This window comes from Callithrix jacchus, chromosome 11 (genome assembly GCF_049354715.1).
Source record: "Callithrix jacchus isolate 240 chromosome 11, calJac240_pri, whole genome shotgun sequence".
Lineage (NCBI taxonomy): Eukaryota > Metazoa > Chordata > Mammalia > Primates > Cebidae > Callithrix > Callithrix jacchus.
Genome location: NC_133512.1, coordinates 112236490 through 112256889, shown reverse-complemented (window position 1 = coordinate 112256889; position 20400 = coordinate 112236490). Strand labels below are relative to the sequence as shown.

At 37.5% G+C, this 20400-nt stretch overlaps 1 protein-coding gene across 3 annotated transcripts in view; it reads left to right on the top strand.

The window, feature by feature from the left end:
• AGBL3 (AGBL carboxypeptidase 3) overlaps nucleotides 1-20400 on the top strand; it is a 140370-nt gene that overhangs the window by 22094 nt on the left and 97876 nt on the right. For all 3 annotated transcript variants that reach the window (XM_078343712.1, XM_009003028.5, XM_078343713.1), the window contains exon 5: nucleotides 6740-6847. In XM_078343712.1, the coding sequence (XP_078199838.1) occupies nucleotides 6740-6847 (108 nt within the window). The remainder of the gene's footprint in view (nucleotides 1-6739; nucleotides 6848-20400) is intronic.

Here is a 20400-nt window from a genome sequence, read left to right as displayed (position 1 = left end):
ACAACATGGATGAACTCTGAAAACATGCTGAGTGATAGAAGCCAAACACAAAAGAACAAATAATGTGATTCCAATTATGTGAAATGCGTAGAACAGGCAACTATATAGACAGAAAACAGCACACATGCCTGCATCTCACTCAAAGTTAGTGTGGTAGTGTTGGGTTTTTTTTTTGCATTGTTTTTTGTTGTTGTTGTTGTTGTTGTTCCCTTTCCCCAGATGCAATGGTTTTCTACTAATGTCCTATTATAGATTCAGTATTTTGTTCTATAAAGGGAGATTCCTAGATGGGTCTGGGTGGAGTTCAGCAGAGGCTGCTGTTCTCCTCCCCAAGCCAGCACCACAAGAACTTTCCCAGGATTCTCTCTGATCTTCCCTGTGAGTACCTGGTAGCACCAGAGGAAAAGTCTGTAAATAATATTGGAATAGTTGGATTTTCATATGGGAAAGGTGAAATCTCACCCCTACCTTATACACAAAAGTCAATTTCAAGTGGGTTATGGATATAAAAACAAAAGGCAAAACAATGAAACTTCTAGAAAACAATACAAGAAAATATCTCCATAATATTAAAATCTGGAAAGACTTAAACAGAACATAAAATATACTAACCAAAAAGAAAAAGACTGATAAATTTGACTACTGTAAAATTTAAAATCTCAGTATATCAAAAAAAAAAAACAAGGCAAACAATAGATTGGGAGACCATATTAATATCTGCAATGCATAACTGACAAATAGGTCAGTTCTGGAATATACAAACCATTTCTGAATGTAATGAGAAAAAACAAACAACTCAGTAGGAAAACGGGCAAGAGATTTGAATAGGCACTTTATAAAAATTGATAATCACATGGCCAATAAACATATGAGATGATAATCAACCTTATCATGAATTGGCATCTTATTGTGATTTTAATTGCAATTTCCTGATTGTTAATTAGGCTGAGCACTGTTTGACAGACACCTTGCAAGGTTATATTTATATACTAAGCAATGGTGAGAATATGAAGCAACTAGAAGAAACTTTGTGACCTGCTTGTGGGTGTGTAAACTGGTATAATCATTTGGATGATAGCTTGGCAGTTTACTGAAATTGAATATATGCATGCACTGCAACCTAAAATTGTTATTCCCAGTTGTATAACCCAAATTGATGTGAGCAGAGGTGCTCCGAGCAACAAGGATAAAGCTGTTCATAGCCCCATTATTCTTAATAGCTCCAAACTGAAACAGCCCAAATGTCCACTGTAAATAGAAATGGATAAATTGCAGTATTTTTGTACAAGATTATATATCGATGAAATAAGCAAATTACAGCAATATGCCACTAAGTGGGTTGATTTCATAAATACACACGAAAAACAGCACAGAAGAATACCATCTACTATGTGATTTAATTTATATAAAATTAAAAAATAGGCAAAGCAAAGCAATAGTTTTATTTACACTTCTGTAGATAAAAACTGTATTATACATATGTATATGTATGATATGCATACATATATGTATGAATATGCATACATATACATATGTATGCATATGTATGAATACTTAGGTGGTAAAATTATAAAGGAGAGTAAAGAAATTATTGCATTATAATAAGGCTAATGGCCACTTTTCAAAGGGAGAGAGAGACTGGTGATGGGAAAGGGGCATGAGTGGAGTACCTGAGGTACTCGCAATGTATTATTTCTTGGCCTATGTGGTATTTGCTTTGTGATAAATCAGTAAGCTGTGGTTCTTTGTTTTTACACTTTTCATAAGTATAATTCCTAATAAACTTTTAAACATTTGCTTGTTTCTGGCCATGTGAAATATGGATAGAAGTCTGTTTTGCTAAATTTTTTTTTTTAGATGGAGTCTTGCTCTGTTGCCTACGCTGGAGTGCAGTGGCGCAATCTTAGCTCACTGCAGCCTCTGCACCACCCCCCTCACCCCAGTTCCAGCAATTCTCCTGCCTCAGCCTCCTGGGTAGCGGGAATTAAAGGCGCATGCCACTACGCCCAGCTAATTTTTGTATTTTTAGTAGAGACAGGGTTTCACCATGTTGGCCAGACTTGTCTTGAACTCCTGACCAGGTGGTCTGCCCACCTCGGACTCCCAAAGTGTTGAGATTACAGGCATGAGCCACTGCGCCCGGCCAATAGATTTTTTTTAATGGGCACAAACAATTGACAAAAATATAAATACATCAGTGGAACAGAATAAAACGTCCAGAAATAGACCAACATGTTTATGACCAAATTATCTTTGACAAAGGCACCAAAGAAATCCAGTGAGGATAAGGAAAGTCTTTTCAATAACTGGTGTTGTAACAACTTAGTATACATGTAGAAAAAAAAATCCTTGATGTCTACCTCACTAGTACACAAAAATTACTTCAAGACAGATTATAGACCTGAACATATAAAGCTACATATAACCTAACATTCTAAAGTTCCTAGAAGAAAACAGACAATATCTTTGTAGTCATAGATAAGTCAACAACTCCTTGGAGTGAGCCAGACAGAGAAAAGAAACAATGAAAAATTAATTAAGTTGACTTCATCAAAATTTAAAATTTCTCATTAAGATACAGTTAAAAATGAAAAGGCAAGCCACAGCCTATAAAAAAATTCCCAACACATGTATGACAAAAGACTTGTATGCAGAATATATGAAGAATTCCTACAAACCAATAATGAAAACCTAATTTTAAAATGGACAAAATACTTGAACAGACATTTCTCAAAGAAAGACATATAATAATCAATTAACATATGAAAACAAATTTTCAACATGGGAAATGAAAATTTGAACCACAATGAGATACCACTTGACATCTACCAGGATGGCAAAAAATTTAAAAGACTGGCAACCAAATATTAGAATGTAGAGCAACTGGGACTCTAATACATTGTTGGTGGGAATGTAAAAATTGTATTCTCACTTTGTAAAAAGGTTTGACAGTTTTGTTTCCTAGCAAAGGAAAATATACATGTATTACCTGACCAGCAGTTTATCTCTTAGATAAATAAAAACATAACTATTACACAACATCCACTAATAGTCAAATTGTGGCAATCCATATTAGAGAACACTATACAGATGCTAAAAAATTATAAAGATGTATGTATATTAAACATCTGTAAGATACTTAGTGAAGTGGGGTGGGAAAAACAAATTGGTGGTCGGTATATATAGAATGATGCTGTATACATGAAGAAGACATTGTGGTTGACTCATTGTGGTTGATTCCATCTCAATTGATTAAATCAGTTAGTATAAGACACGCTTCCACTGGCAGCCATGTTGTTTACATTGTATAACGGTAAGCCTTAGGATGAGGATGACAAAGCAGAGAGACATAAAGAAACTGAGCTCTGGATGACCACTGAGTCACTGATTATACCATCCCTTGAGTCCACTCTACTTCTGGGTTTCTAGATGTGTGAAATAACATATTTTTTCCTAGCATACGCCAAAAGCATCTGAACTGGGTGGTTGAAAGTGAAAAATCCTAAAAAGATAAAAACCAAAATGTTGATATTTATCTCTGCCTAATGAGATTATGGATTTGTTTTCTTTTTCCTTAAGCTATACTTTTAACTTTTATACAATAAACAAGTCTGATAAAAATAATTACTCATAAAAAGCATTCCAAATTAAACACCTTTTGTTCAGAACCTGTATTATTTCTGGGATTTTCTATGACTCCTGGATAGCCCTTTTATAAGATCATTTGCATATGCCATATCTCAGTGATCAAAAAGTGGGATCAACCAAAGATGAATTGGAGAACAGATAACAAGTCTCACAGTAGCCAAGTGAAAAGAGATATACAAAATGGAATACCCTTACCACCTACTCAGGCTTTTACATCAGTGCTGTAAATGGGTGAATCAGTCCTGGAGCTGTGAATTGTTAAGTTTTTCTTCCATAAAAGAATGACAGATATAGTACAAATAACTGTATTCCACGGATTTTGACTGACCATCATGAAGACATTTTCTAAATATGCATTTATTGACTTTCTGAGAAAACAGTATTTTGTTATCAAGGACAGTGTTATTTACAGATGTGGAACTCAAACTAATCAAATAAAGGAGGGTTGAGAGGATGAAGAATACCATCAAACAGAAAGCTTGAAAACAAAATATTTGCTATTCTTACAAAAGCATAAAAATTAACAGCTCTAGGACTGACTCAACCATTTACAGCACTGATTTCAAAGCCTAAGTAGAATATATGTATTTGCTGTTCTAAACTTATTTTTGTACAGGGGTTACATCTAAAATATAAGCTATTTTTGGACATGTAGGCCTGTCTGCTATACCGGTGGTTAGGACCTGAAGGAGTTTTCTTTCACATACAAGTTTATTATTATTATTATTTTTCCCTAAAAGAAAATGAAGTATATGGTGTAGGGCTGAAGTCATGTTGCCTCAGCCAGTCCTAAGGCCTATGGAGAAAGAAGCTGAAGGCCAAAGCGAAAATCTTCCCAAGGTGATCCATGAGACATAATGGCACAAACAGCACGGATTTGGAGCCCCTACGACATGATAACTGCTAAGCGCAGTCTCCCTCTGGGAACATGACTCTGACTAGAGGAGGACTCAAAAGAATGCAGTATTGTTTTCACAGCTCAAGAGTTGGCAGCTCTGAGAGAACTGGGAAACACATATTCGTTAGGCACAGACATCTGAGTTCTCTTGGGACAGTGGTAACTACCACTTTCAAGTAGTTTTTTGAACAGCAGACATCAACAAGGATAGGAGTCTGTGATAATGGAAAGACGAATATAGAATTTTCCAGGCTACTTGCCATAAAGATAGCTGCAAAATCTGTCACTGAATAACAGTCAAGAAGAACCTCTATCAGGAATCCATGTTAATGTTTAAGTCCATTACGGATTAAATTGCTTACTATAGAATACTCAGAAAATCTTGAAATGCTTCATTTCAAGCCAAAATCTTCTACTTAAACAACCCTAGCTCTAGGGTAGCTTTTTTGCAATGACGATATTGCCAGACATAAGGCTTTTATGCAGTAGATGTATATTACATTATTTACATTTAAGGAATATGTGGATGAAAACTTTGCATTGTTCAACCATCCATCCATTCATCTCTCCATATGTCTATTGATCTGTCTGTCCATCTAATCTATAGACATTTAACTGAACGCTCACCCTTTTTCAAATATAATGTAAAGAACAATTTTAGGCCGGGCGCGGTGGCTCAAGCCTGTAATCCCAGCACTTTGGGAGGCTGAGACGGGTGGATCACGAGGTCAAGAGATTGAGACCATCCTGGTCAACACGGTGAAACCCCATCTCTACTAAAAATACAAAAAAATTAGCTGGGCATGGTGGTGTGTGCCTGTAATCCCAGTTCCTCGGGAGGCTGAGGCAGGAGAATTGCCTGAACCCAGGAGGCGGAGGTTGCGGTGAGCCGAGATCGCACCATTGCACTCCAGCCTGGGTAACGAGAGCGAAACTCCGTCTCAAAAAAAAAAAAAAAAAAAAAAAAAAAGAACAATTTTAGTGGAACAGGGGATATGGGTATCAGAAATGGGTTACATCTGATTCTCAAAATATGGCCCTCAGTAAGGGTACTCTGATGAGCTGCAAACTTGACCCTTATATACAAGTTATAATGATAGGGTCTCATGGTTCTTTACCAGAAGGACTAGTTATGAATGAATAAAGAAGAGCATAAGCAGACATAAAATCTCTAACTATTTTCTTAACTGCGAAGTCTAGATTTTGTGCAACTTTTGAAAATCGGCATACACAAAGGCAAATAGCTGAAATTCCTAATGTTCTCAGAATGGGAGCTGTTTTATTAGTTCATTAATTTTTGCTTAAGTTGGTTAAGGCTTTCAACTAATGAGAAGATTTTAAATAAAACATTTAAATTTTAATTATAGTTTGCTTATCTTTATTATGAATTTATTTGGTTGTGTGTGGTTCATTTAACTCTACAGTACAGTGATACAAATTTGCATCAATATGGTAGACGGTTTTTCTTCTGTAGCTAGATTTGTCCCCTATTGGTTACGTCAAATGCACTTCTGTTGTTAGAGCTGATGTACACATAATCTCCAAAGTGTTTGTCCGGTAACACTTACTTGTCACTAAATTCTTGCTCCATTAAAAAACACAAATAACTAGGAATGTGAAGTCATTTTTCCCCCATCAAATAACTCATGGTCACAAAGACCAGAGAGTAGTGCAGATGACATTTAAGAAATTTGATCCTAAAAAGAGGAAAGCTGGTAGCTAAAGGAGAAGTGGCAGGGGTAGGGGGACATCAAAGAATATCTTTCCTTTTGGAAGATAAGCCTGAGCATGTTTATAAGATTTATCTTGACAGCCATTATCAAGCAAAGAGGCTGAAGGGAAAGGAAGAATAAAAGGTAGAGTAAGAGTCCCACAGGTGGAATACAATGCTATCAGGGGCTCAGGAGAAAGAGAATTGTGTTATAAAATAAGTATAAAACCAATAATGAACAAAAACAATCATGAAACTATTCAATATAATAATGCAGAAGAAGGTATGAATGAAATGTCATAAGGTATATCATAGTGTGATAATGATATTACATCCAATGATTGCTTAGTAAAATCTTAGCCCATACAAAACACTACGTTTTAGCTTAGATCTATCAATGAATAATTTGAAAATATGCAATAAAATTTTCTTCATTTATTTTGAAGTAATTTTCAAATAATATTTCACTTTTTTTCCCCCAGATTGGACTCCTTCTTGTCCTGAGCCAGTATATATCCCGACAGGCTTAGAAACGGAACCCCTTTATCCAGAATCAAAGGAAGATACTGTGGTTTATCTAGCTGAAGATGGTGGGCACATAATGACATATGTTGATGTAAAATATAATTTGGTACTTAGGTTAATCTCGTAGTTATATTTGTTTTGCTGCTTATAGTAGAAATTTCAGATGACCAGTCCCCAGACATAAAGATGCCTGGCTACATATTGATCTAAGCGTTGATTTAGTGCCAGTTATATTTTTAAAGGGGTATCGGAGTTTATGCAAAATTACTTTAAAATTAAACATCATGTTGGCCATTAGAATGAAGAGTTATATTTAAAACGATTTTGCTTCATATAATTTTGAAAGATAAACCCAGCGAAGTGCTTTGCAATTATTGTTCCCTCTCCATGTACTGCTCACATTAACGCATTTGTTCAGATGTTTTTCTTTTAATTTCCTGACTGACGCATTTCTTGGTGTTTTAATCTTTAAAAGAGAAAGAATTACCCCACATTGCAAAAAATATCTAAGATTATATCTCAGGAAAGTGTTCTTAACACTCAAGATTCATATTTTTAACTTTGAAATCTACTAATGCAAAACATTTTGTTTGCTTTCATGATGATAGAGTATGCTAATAATCAAACACAGAAGTCTCAGAGTATATTCTCAACTATACTGCTCCTGAAGAACCAGCTTAAGGAAGTATAGACTCCGCACAATTTCACTATCACAATTTAATATCTTAGAGTATTTTCGTATATTAAAAGTAACTTCCAGGGAGCATATGTATTTTGTTTAAGGGGCTAGCAAGACAAAGAGAAATTCACAGAGACTGCTTCCTGTACAGTAAGCAGATTCTAGAAATCATATACTCACAAACAACTCACAAAAAGTACATTCACAATATTTCTAAACAAGTGAAGTGAGACTACCTCTGATTTTTCCAATTTGATTGTAAATACTCATATGGTGAACATGCCTCAGAACTGCCATACATAACTGAAATGAGATCTGATTTTAAAAACTAAACTAATTGAGATGAATCAGTCAGGGTCTTTTCAGGAATTACCATACTCAGAATAATTTAAGAACATTTAATGAAATTTAATTTAATGAATTTTAAAAGGGTAGGCAGAGATAATGGAGATTAACAAGGGATGGTGAAGTAACATAAGACTATTAACAGAGCAGATAGGTCTCCTAAGCCTGAAAGGGTGACAAGAAAGAATGGTCTCCACACTTGTAGAATTCTTTAGGTATAGGAGAGAGCAGCCTCAAAACAATTGTGGCTCTCAGTAAAGAAACAGACAACTGCCAGCCCATGGCACTGAAGGGAAAACGCTAGGGGGATAAATAACCCAATTTCACTCTCCTTCCAACTTCCCATGTTCTACCAGTGCCTCCTATTGTCCACAGCCAAAGGGCAAGGGAACTCTGAGGCAATCAATAGATTAACCTCTTTGGAAAGGTATAATGTGGAGAACAGTAGAGGATGGATCTGTAGGTAGAAACAGAGCAAACATGCAGTCAATCCCACTTGATCTTATTTTTCTACCATACTTGGGAGTTGTGAAAATCTGCCTGTCCATGAGCTGAAAGGAAAGCTATAGAACCAAGGCTTGAGGATGAAAAAACATCTGACTTACTTGATTTTCACTGAACATGTGAAAGATTAACCACAAATACTTACATTTTTCCATTTTTACAAATGACAAGAGTAGAAAAGACAAATTTCAGTAGGTAAGATACTATTTAAATGTCAGTGAAAATTAAATGTTAATATAAAGTTAAAACCTAGGACAGGATACTGAAGAATGTGGCATACTATGAGACATGATTAGTTTTTATTTTGGATAAATTGAAGTAAAATGCAAATAGAGTGATGTATAGATCATAAGTACACAATTTGGTGAGTTTTGAAAAATATATCATCTATGTAACCAACACGCCTATCAAGATGTGGAACACTTCCATCACCCCAGAAAGTTCCCATCTGTCCCCTGTCAGTCCCCAGCTCCAGCCCCAGGCAAACACTGGTCTGATTTCTGTCACCATAGATTAGTTTTGCCTGATTTTTAGCTTCATATAAATGCAGTCATACATACAGTAAGTACACTGTTGTGTCTGAATTCTTTGACTTAGAATCTGTTTTCAGATTTTTTTTTTTTTTTTTTTTTTTGAGACAGTCTCACTCCGTCACCAGGCGCTCCAGTGGTGCAACCTCGGCTCACTGCAACCTTTGCCTCCCGGGTTCAAGCAATTCTCCTGCCTCAGCCTCCTGAGTAGCTGGGACTACAGGCGCATGCCACCATGCACAGCTAATTTTTTTGTATTTTTAGTAGAGACGGGGTTTCACCATGTTGGCCAGGATGGTTTCAATCTCTTGACCTCGTGATCCGCCCGCCTCGGCCTCTGAAAGTGCTAGGATGACAGGGGTGAGCCACCGTGCCCGGCCCTGTTTTCAGATTTATACATGTTAGCAGATTCCTTTATATTGCCAAATAGTACCCCATCATATGACTATACCACAATGTGTCTTTTTATGATTGATAAGTAGTCCAGATATAAACCCTGAATTAGATATATATGATATAGTGAAATCTTCACTTTCGTCTATGGAAATCCTTTTCATTTTCATAACAATGTCTTTTGATGAGTAGAACTTTTAAACTTTTATGAAATCAATTACCAATTGTTTTTCTTTCAAATTTAGTGCATTTTACATCCTTCCCACCTATAAACTTTGCTTTTCCCAAGATCACCTAGTTCTTTCAAGAAATTTCATTCTTTTCTCTTGTTTATCTTTGTCTTTCATTCATCTAGAATCATATTTTATGAATGAAAACCATTTGGGATAATGGTCAAGGTTTATTTTTGCCACTTTTTAACAAAATTGATTCATCACCAGCTATTGAAAAGAGTATCCTGTCGCCTATCGAATTGCCTAGCCACCTTTATTAAATGTCAGTTAACAATATATATGTAGGTCTATTTCTAGACACTTCGTTCTGTTCCTTTGATGTATTGATACTTATGCAAGCAAGTACCACCATATTGATATTGTAGCTTTAACCATGAAATCTACTTTGATATTAAAAATAAGCTATTCGATCTTTCTTTTTGTAGTATTTGTATAGTGTGTATATATTTTCCATCATTTTACTTTCAACCTATGTTTTATATTTAATATTTTTAAATTGTGGGAGATAAACAGCATATCATTGGGATTTGCTTTTTTTCAAGTTCTGGGATACATGTGCAGAATGTGCAGGTTTGTTACATAGGTATCTATGTGCCATGGTGGTTTGCTGGACCTATCACCTAGCTTTTAAGCCCCATATGCATTAGCTGTTTGTCCTGATGCTCTCCCTCCCCTCGCCCTGGCCCTGTCAGGCCATGGTGTTGTTGTTCCCCTCCCTTTGTCCACATGTTCTCACTGTTCAGCTCCCACTTATGAGTGAGAACATGTAGCATCTGGTTTTCTGTTCCTGTGTTAGTTTGCTGAGGATGACGGTGTCCAGCTTCCTCCATGTCCCTACCAAAGGACATGATCTCATTTCTTTTTGTGGCTGTATAGTATTCCATGGTGTATTTGTACCACATTTTATTTATCCAGTCTATCATTGATGAGCATTTGGGTTGGTTCCATGTCTATGCCTTTGTGAATAGTGCTGCAATAAACATACATGTGTATCTTTATAACGGAATGATTTATATTCCTTTAAGTATATACCCAGTAATGGGATGGCTACGTTAAATGGTATTTTTGAGGAATGGTTGAACTAATTTACATTGGTTGAACTAATTTATATTCCCACCAACAATGTAAAAGCGTTTTTATTCTCTGCAGCTTCACCAGCATCTGTTGTTTCTTGACTTTTTTTTTTTTTTTTTTTTTTTTTTCCCGAGATGGAGTGTGCTCTGTTCCAAGCTGGAGTGCAGTGGTGCGATCTCAGCTCACTACAACCTCTGCCTCCTGGTTCAGTTGACTCTCCTGCCTCAGCCTCCCAAATAGAGGGGTTTATTGATTTTTAATAATTGCCATTCTGACTGGCATGAGATGGTATCTCATTGTGGTTTTGATTGATATTTCTCTAATGATCAGTGAGGATGAGCTTTTTTCATGTTTGTTGGCCACATAAATTGTTCTTTAGTGCAGTGTCTATTCATATTCTTTGCCTGCTTTTTGATTTTTTTCCTGTATATTTAAGTTCTTGTAAATTCTGGATATTAGACCTTTGTCAGACGGGTAGATTGCAGAAATTTTCTCCCATTCTGTAGGTTGTCTGTTTGCTCTGATGATAGTTTCTTTTGCTATGCAGAAGCTCTTTAGTTTAATTAGATATGATTTGTCAATTTTGGCTTTTGTTACAGTTGCTTTAGGTGATTTCATTATAAAATCTTTGCCCATGTCTATGTCCTGAATGCTGTTGCCTAGGTTTTCTTTTAGAGTTTTTATGGTTGGATTTGCCTTTCATATAAACTGAAAATTTGTCTTTTAATTATTCTGTTTAATATAATAATAATTATTATTTTGAGACAGAGTCTCACTCTGTCCAACCCAGGCAAGAGTGCAGTGGCATGATCTCGGCTCATTGCAACCTCTGCCTGCCGGGTTCAAGTGACTCTTCTTCCTCAGCCTCCTGAGTAGCTGGGATTACAGGCATGCCCCACTACCTCTGGCTAATTTTGTATTTTTAGTAGAGATGGGATTCTCCATGTTGGTCAAACTGGTCTCAAACTCCCAACCACAGGTGATCCACCTGCCCTGGCCTCCCAAAGTGCTGGCATGAGCCACCGTGCCTGGCCAATATATAATTATTAATGTTGTTGGATTAATAGCTACCGTCTTACTAGCTTTGTTTTATTCCATCTGTTATTTCTTTTTTATTCTTTTTCTGCCTTCATTGACATTAATTTGAGTATATTTTATTGTTCCATTTTATCTTCACTATCAGTTTATCAAGTATACCTGTTTTTAAATTTTTCTCATAGGTTTTTTTTTGTATATATCTTTAATTTAGAATATCCTCTCTTCAAATAATGTTATGTCACTTCACATACAGTGTGAGCACCTTACAAAAGCATATTCTCAATTCCTTCTTCCCTTTCTTTGTACTATGGTTTTCAAGTGTTTTACTTTTTCACGTGCTATAAAAACTCAGCAAAGGAAGAAACAAGATGGCTGACTGCAAACAGTCAGGAAGCACTGCTCCCGCTGAGAGAGACCAACATATCAAGTATATCAACATACTTTGAATAGTTCCTCAGAGAGAAAACACTGAGGGTTGATAGAAAGGCAATGCAGACACCAAGGCAGGAAGGAAGCTAGGAACCCTGCCTGGGGTTGCTGAATGCCAGGGCCAGTTCCCACCCCTGAATGGTCCTAGGGAAGAGGCAAGTGAAGGGATGGTGGGCAGCCTACTTTGGCTGCAGACTACTGGAATCCTAGCTACAAGAGAATCTATGATCCCCATAGACATTTGAACTGGCAGGGGCATCTGCCCGGAGAGTAGGCAGAGACAGAGATTTTGCCTGCATGGAGCTTGGGATTCTGCACATGGACAGCTGAAGCAGGACACAGCCATGGGCACCCATCTCCCAAGGCTCCCTGTGTTCCTCTGAGTTACTGTAACCCCAGTCGACTACAGGGCCAAGCGAGAACAGGGCTGACAATCCTATCCTGTGGGACTGGGGCATGTCTGTTCTTCAGTCTCTTCTGCCTGCTAGCCCCTCCCAAGGCCCCTGCCTGGCTGCTCCTGCAGGAGCATGTGCACGGCACAGCCTCCTCTGCCTAACCTGGATGCTTTGCTGGTTGCCCCATCTGAATACTTCCCAGTGGCCTAGAAACACTTCAGATCCCCCAGCACAGCCAGTGCTTGACCACAAGCGTCCAGATAGAGGCACAGGTCCGTCACAATGTCCCAGTTCTTTGACATGCAGCTTGTGAGCACTGAGTGTAGATCTGTGGCCAGCACTTGAGAAGGAGGAGTCCCCATTCCAGAACACTGAGAGAGGTGAGACATGAAAGCTCATGGGCCAGCAGAGGATCAGGGCACGCCTCCCTCCACAGGACCATCTGGGAACATTGTGACATGCAGGGGAGCCCCACAACCTGGAACACCTAACACAAAAAAAACCCCGCAGAAGTGGCACCACTGATTGGAGGGGACTCCCGCAAGGCTCAGGAGTAGACCTGATGGTGGCGGTCATCTCTCCACCTGCCTGCCACAGAGTGCTGCTTCAGATGTGCCTTGTAATACAAAAGAGCTCTATGGCTAAGAGCCTCTCTGCTGGCAATTACTCTTAAATGCCATCTACTGGTTCATAGCACAAATTACAATATCAAAATATTGCCAATATACCGTAAAACCCAGGGCAAGAATCTATCCACAAATAAATATCCCATAAAGAGCTTCGGCCCTCTGAAAACACCCAGAAATAAAGCCAATTGACTATACTCAAACCATAGTTAAAAGAACACCAGCCTTCTCAGATGAGAAAGAATCAGCACAAGAAAGAACTCAGGTAATTCAGAAAGTCCAAGTGTCTCTCTACCTCCAGATGAGCACACTAGCTCTCCGGCAATGGTTCTCAACCAGATTAAAATGACTGAAATGACAGACGTAGGATTCAGAATCTGGATGGCAAGGAAGCTCAGTGAGATTCAGGAGAAAACTGAAACCCAATCTAGGAATTCAGTAAAATGATCCAAGAGCTGAAAGATATAATAGCCATTTTAAGAAAAGAACAAACTGAACTTCTGGAATTGAAATATTCACTACAATAATTACATAACGCAGTTAGAAGCATTAACAGCAGAATAGACCAAGCTGAAGAAAGCTCTCAGAACTTGAAGACCAGTTGTTTGAATAAACTCAGACAAAAATGAAGAAAGGTTTTTTAATGATCAAAACCTCTGAGAAATACGAGATTATGTAAAGATTCTAAAACTTTTAACCCATTGGCATTCTTGAGAAAGAAGGAGAGAGAGCAAGCAACTTGGGAAATGTATGTTAGTATATAGTTTACAAAAATTTCCCCAATCTCACTAGGGAGGTTAACATGCAAATTCAAGAAATATAGAGAATCCTTACAAGATGCTCTACGAGATGATCATCCCCAAAGTACACAGAGAATCACCAAAGTCAACATGAAATAAGAAATCTTAAAGGCAGCTAGAGTCACTTACAAAGGGAACACCATCAGGCCAGCAGTGAACCTTTCAGCAGAAACTTTACAAGCCAGAAGGGGACCTATTTTCCACATCCCTAAAGAAGAATTCTAATCAAGATTTCATATCCCATCAAACTAAGCTTCCATAAGTGAAGGAGAAATAAAATCCTTCTCAAACAAGTAAGTGCTAAGGGAATTTGTTATCACCAGACCAGCCTTACAAGATGATGTGGAAATGAAAGAACAATACCTGCTACCACAAAAACATGCTTAACCATACAACCCACTGTAAAGCAACTACACTATCAAATCTACAGAGCAACCAGCTAATAACACAATTACGGGATTAAAATCTCACATATCAATACTAACACTGAATGTAAATGGTGCGAACACCCCACTTAAAAGGCATAGAATGGCAGACCAGATACAAAGACAAGACCCACTGTTTGCAGTCTTCAACAGACCCATCTCATATGTAATAACAACAAGCTCAAAGCAAAGGGTTGGAGAAAGATCTACCAGGCAAACGGAAAACAAAAAAGTCCAGAATCACAATTTTTATATCAGATAAAACAGACTTTCAGTCAACAATAATCAGGAAAAAGAAGAGCATTACATAAACAGTTCAATTAAACAAGAAGTATTAACTATCCTACATATATACAAACCCAGCATTGGAGCATCCAGTTTCATAAAAGTTCTTGACCTATAAAAAGACAAACAATAATAGTAGGAGACTTTAACACCCCACTGACAGTGTTAGATGATTGAGACAGAAAGCTAACAAAGAAATTCTAGACCTAAACTGGACACTTGACCAATTGGACCTAATAGAACACCCAACAACCACAGAATAGATATTCTCATGTGTACATGGAACTTACTCTAAGATCAACCAAATGCTTTGTCATAAAGACCCAATAAATTCAAAAAAATTGAAATCATACCAAGCACATTCTCACATCACAGTGCAATACAAATATAAATAAATAACAAGAATGCCTTTCAAAACTACACGAATACATGGAAATTGAACAACTTGTTCCTTGCTGTTGAGTGAACAATGATATTAAGGAAAAAATTAAAAAATTCTTGGAAATTCATGAAAATAGAGGCACAGCTGACCAAGATCTTTGGGATGCAAATAAAGCAGTAGTAAGGGGAAAGTTTATAGCACTAAATGTCTTCATGGAGAAGTGAGGAAGATCTCAAATTAACAATCCAACATTGCACACAGAGGAACCAGAAACAAAAGAATAAACTAACCACAAAGCCATCAGGAGAAGAAATAACTAAAATCAGAGAAGAATGGAATGAAATTGAAACACAAAAGTCCATAAAAAGATCAATGCAACCAAGAGTTGGTTTTTTGAAAGAATACCTGAGATTGATAGACTGTTAGCTAGATTAACAAAGAAAAAAAAGAGAAGATCCAAATAAGCACAATCAGAAATGGCAAAGATGATATTACTACGTATTTCACAGAAATATACAACCTTAACAGACCATAACAAGTTCCAAATTGAATTAGTAATTAAAAAAAACTACCAACCAAAAAAAAAAAAGCCCTGGGCCAGATGGATTCATTGCCAAATTTTACCAAATTCTACCAGACACAAAAAGGAAGAAATGGTATGAATCCTACTGCAACTATTCCAAAAAGTCTAGGAGGAGGGGCTCTACCCTAACTCATTCTATGAAGCCATCATCAGCCTAATACCCAAATCTGGCAGAGACACAGTGAAAAAGGAAAACTTTAGGCCAATATCCTTGATGAACATAGACACAAAAATCCTTAAGAAAATACCAGCAACACATCAAAAACTTAACCACAATTAAATAGGCTTCATTCCTGGGATGCAAGATTGGTTCAACATATACAAAACAATAAATGTGATTCACCACATAAACAAAATTAAAAACAAAAACCATATGATCATGTCAATACATGCAGAAAAGTCTTTTGAGAAAATTCAACATCCCTTAATGATAAAAACCCTCAACAAACTAAGTCTTGAAGGAACATACCTCAAAATAATAAGAACAATGTATTACAAACCTATGGTCAACACCATGCTGAATGGGCAAAAGCTGGAACTGTTCTCCCTGAGAACCGGAATAAGACAAGGATGTCCACTGTCACCACTCCTATTCAACACAGTACTGGATCAAGTCAGATCAATCAGGCAACAGAAAGAAATAAAAGGCATCCAACAGGAAAAGAAGAAATCAAGCTCTCTCTCTTCATAGACAACATGATTCTATACCTAGACAACTCTAACAACTCTGCCAAAATGCTCCTAGAACTGACAAATAAATCAGTAAAATTTTGGGATGCAAAATCAATATACAAAATCGGCAGCATTTCTATACACCAATAAGATTCAAGCTCAAAGCCAAATCAAGAACACAGTCCCATTTATAATAGCTACAAACGAAAACTGAAATACCTAGGAATATGGTTAACCAAGAAGGTGAAAGATCTCTACAAAGAGAACTACAAAACATTGCTGAAATAAATGAGAGACGACACAAATAAATTGAAAAACCTTCCATATTCACGGATTTGAAGAGTCAGTATCACTAAAATAGCCATAGTGCCCAAAGCAATTTACAGATTCAACATTGTTCCTGTCAAACTACCAATGTCATTTTTCACAGAATTAGAAAAAATTATTCTAAAGTTCATGTGAAACAAAAAAATAACCCGAAGAGCCAAAGCAATTCTTGGTGGGGTGGGGGGCGGGGGTGGGGGCTGAAAAATCAGAAGCATCACATCACCCAACATCAAACTATACTCTAAGTCTACAGTAACTAAACAGAATGATAGTGGTACAAAAACAGACATATAGAATAATGGAAGAGAATACAGAACCCAGAAATAAAACCATACCTACAACCACCTGATCTTCAATGAAGTCAACAAAAATGAACAATGGGGAAAGGACTCCCTATTCAATAATGGTGCAAGGCTAATTGGCTAGCCATATGCAGAAGAATGAAACTAGCTTTAACCATACACAAAAATAAACTCAAGACAGATTAAATAATTAAATATAAGACCTCTGTATTAGCCTGTTCTCATGCTGCCAATAAAGACATACCCAAGACTAGGTAATTTATAAAGGAAAGAGGTTTAATTGACTCACAGTTCAGGATGGCTGAGGAGGCCTCAGGAAATTTATAATCATGGCAGAAGGCAAAGGGGAAGCAAGGCACTTTCTTCACAAGGTGGCAGAAGGAGAAATGCTGAGCAAAGGGGGAAAAGCTCCTTATAAAACCATCGGATGTTGTGAGAACTCACTCACTATCATGAAAACGGCATGAGGGAAACCGCCCCTATGATTCAATTACCTCCCTCCAGGTTACCCACGATGACACTTGGAGGTATGGGAACTAGAACTGAAGATGAGATTTGGATGGGGGCACAGCCAAACCATATTAACCTCGAACAATAAAATCCTAGAAGAAAACCTAGGAGATACCCTTCTCTACATTAGCATTGGCAAATAATTTATGCTAAGTCCCCAAAAATAACTGTGACAAAAACAAAAATAGACAAGTAGGTCTTAATTAAACTAAAGAGCTTCTGCATAGCAAAAACAAACAAACAAACAAAACCCATCAACAAATGCTGGCAAGGCTGTGGAGAAAAGAGAATGCTTATACACTGATGGTGGGAAAGTAAATTAGTTCAGCCATTGTCAAAAGCAGTTTAAAGATTTCTCAAATAACTTAAAACAAAACTATCATTCAACAATCCCACTATCGGGTATATACCCAAAAGAAAATAAGTCATTCTGCGAAAAAGACACAAGCACATGTATGTTCATTGAAGCACTATTCACAATAGCAAAGACGTGGAATCAACCTAGGTGCCCATCAGTGGTGGATTGGATAAAGACAATGTACATATACACCATGGAATACTATGCAGCCATAAATAAGAATGAAATGTCCTTTGCAGCAACACGGATGCAGCATAAAGCTGGAGGCCATTATCCTAAGCAAACTAACACAGAACAGAAAACCAAATACTGCATGCTCTCATTTATGAGTGGGAGCTACACATTAAGTACACATAGACATAAAGATGGGTGCAAGACACAAATGTTCATTGCAGCACTGTTTACAATAGCAAAGACCTGGAACCAACCCAAATACCCATTGATGATAGACTGGACTGGGAAAATGTGGCACATATACACCATGGAATATTATGCAGCCATCAAAAATGATGAGTTTGTGTCCTTTGTAGGGACATGGATGAATCTGGAGACCATCATTCTTAGCAAACTGACACAAGAACAGAAAATGAAATACCGCATGTTCTCACTCATGGGTGGGTGTTGAACAATGAGAACACATGGACACAGGGAGGGGAGCACTACACACTGGGGTCTGTTGGGGGGAATAGGGGAGGGACAGCAGGGGGTGGGGAGTTGGGGAGAGATCGCATGGGGAGAAATGCCAGATATAGGTGAAGGGGAGGAAGGCAGCAAATCACACTGCCACATGTGTACCTATGCAACTATCTTGCATACTCTTCACATGTACCCCAAAACCTAAAATGCAATAAAAAAATTAAAAAAAAAATGGGTGCAAGAGACACTAGGGACTACTAGATGGGGAAGGGAGGGGCAGAAACAGTACCTATCAGATGCTATGCTCACTACCTTGGTGATGGGATCATCCATATCCCAAACCTCGCCATCACACAATATATCTATTTAGCAAACCTAAACTCATACGCCCTGAAGCTAAAATAGAAAATGAGTGAAAAGAAATGAACAAAGCCTTCAAGAAATATGGGCTTATGTGAAAAAACCTAATCTACACTTGATAGGTGTACCTGAATGTGATGGAGAGAATGAATCCAAACTGGAAAACACTCTTCAGGATATTATCTAGGAGAACTTCCCCAACCTAGCAAGGCAGGGCACCTTTCAAGTCCAGGAAATACAAAGAACACCACAAATATATACCTCAAGAAGAGTGACCCCCAAGGCACATAATTGTCAGATTCACCAGGGTTGAAATGAAGGAAAAAAATGCTAAGGGCAGCCAGAGAAAAAGGTCGGGTTACCCACAAAGGGAAGCCTGTCAGACTCATAGCAAATCTCTCAGCAGAAACCCTACAAGCCAGAAGAGAGTGGGGCCAATATTCAACATCCTTTAAGAAAAGAACTTTCAACCTAGAATTTCATACCCAGCCAAAACAGGCTTCATAAGCAAAGGAGAAATAAAATCCTTTACGAATGAGCAAGTACTCAGAGATTTTGTCACCACCAGGCCTGCCTTACAAGAGCTCCTGAAAGAAGCACTAAACAAGGAAACGGACAACCAGTACCAGCCACACCAAAAATGTACCAAATGGTAAAGACCATTGACAAAAATGAAGAAAATGCTTCAACTAACGGGCAAAACATCCAGTTAGCATCAAAATGACAGGATCAAATTCACATAAAACAATATTAACCCTAAATGTAAATGGGCTAAATGCCCCAAAGGATGCAGACTGGCAAATTGGATAAAAAATCAAGACCCATCGGTGTGCCATATTTAGAAAACCCATCTCACATGCAGGGACACCCATAGGCTAAAATTAAAGGAATGGAGGAAGATTTATCAAGCAAATGGAGAGCAAGAAACAGGACAAGTTGCAATCCAATCTCTGATAAAATGGACTTTAAACCAACAAAGATCAAAAGAGACAAAGAAGGGCATTACATAATGGTAAAAAGATCAATGCAACAAGAAGAGCTAATAATCTTAAATATATATGTACTCAACACAGGAGCACCTAGATACATAAAGCAAGTTCTTAATGACCTACAAAGAGACCTAGACACCCACACAATAATAGTGGGAGACTTTAACACTCCACTGTCAATATTAGACACATCAATGAGCCAAAAAATTAACAAGGATATCCAGGACTTGAACTCTGATCTGTACAAAGCAGACCTAATAGACAGCTACAGAAATCTCCACCCCAAATCCACAGAATATACATTCTTCTCAGCACCACATTGCATCTACTCTAAAACGGACCACATAATTGGAAGTAAATCACTCCTCAGCAAATGCAAAACAATGGAAATCATAAGAGTCTCTAAGACCACAGGGCAATCAAATTAGAACTCAGAATTAAGAGCTAACTCAGAACTGCACAACTTCATGGAAACTGAACTGGCTCCTGAATGTCCACTGGATAAACAATTAAATGAAGGCAGAAAGAAAGGTGTTCTTCAAAACCAACAAGAATGAAGACACAACATACCAGAATCTCTGGGACATATTTAAAGCAGTGTCTAGAGGGAAATTTATAGCAATGAATGCCCACATGAGAAGCAAGGAAAGACCAAAAATCAACACCCTATCTTCAAAATTAAAAGAGCTGGAGGAGCAAGATAAAAAAAACTTAAAAACTAGCAGAAGATAAGAAATAACTAA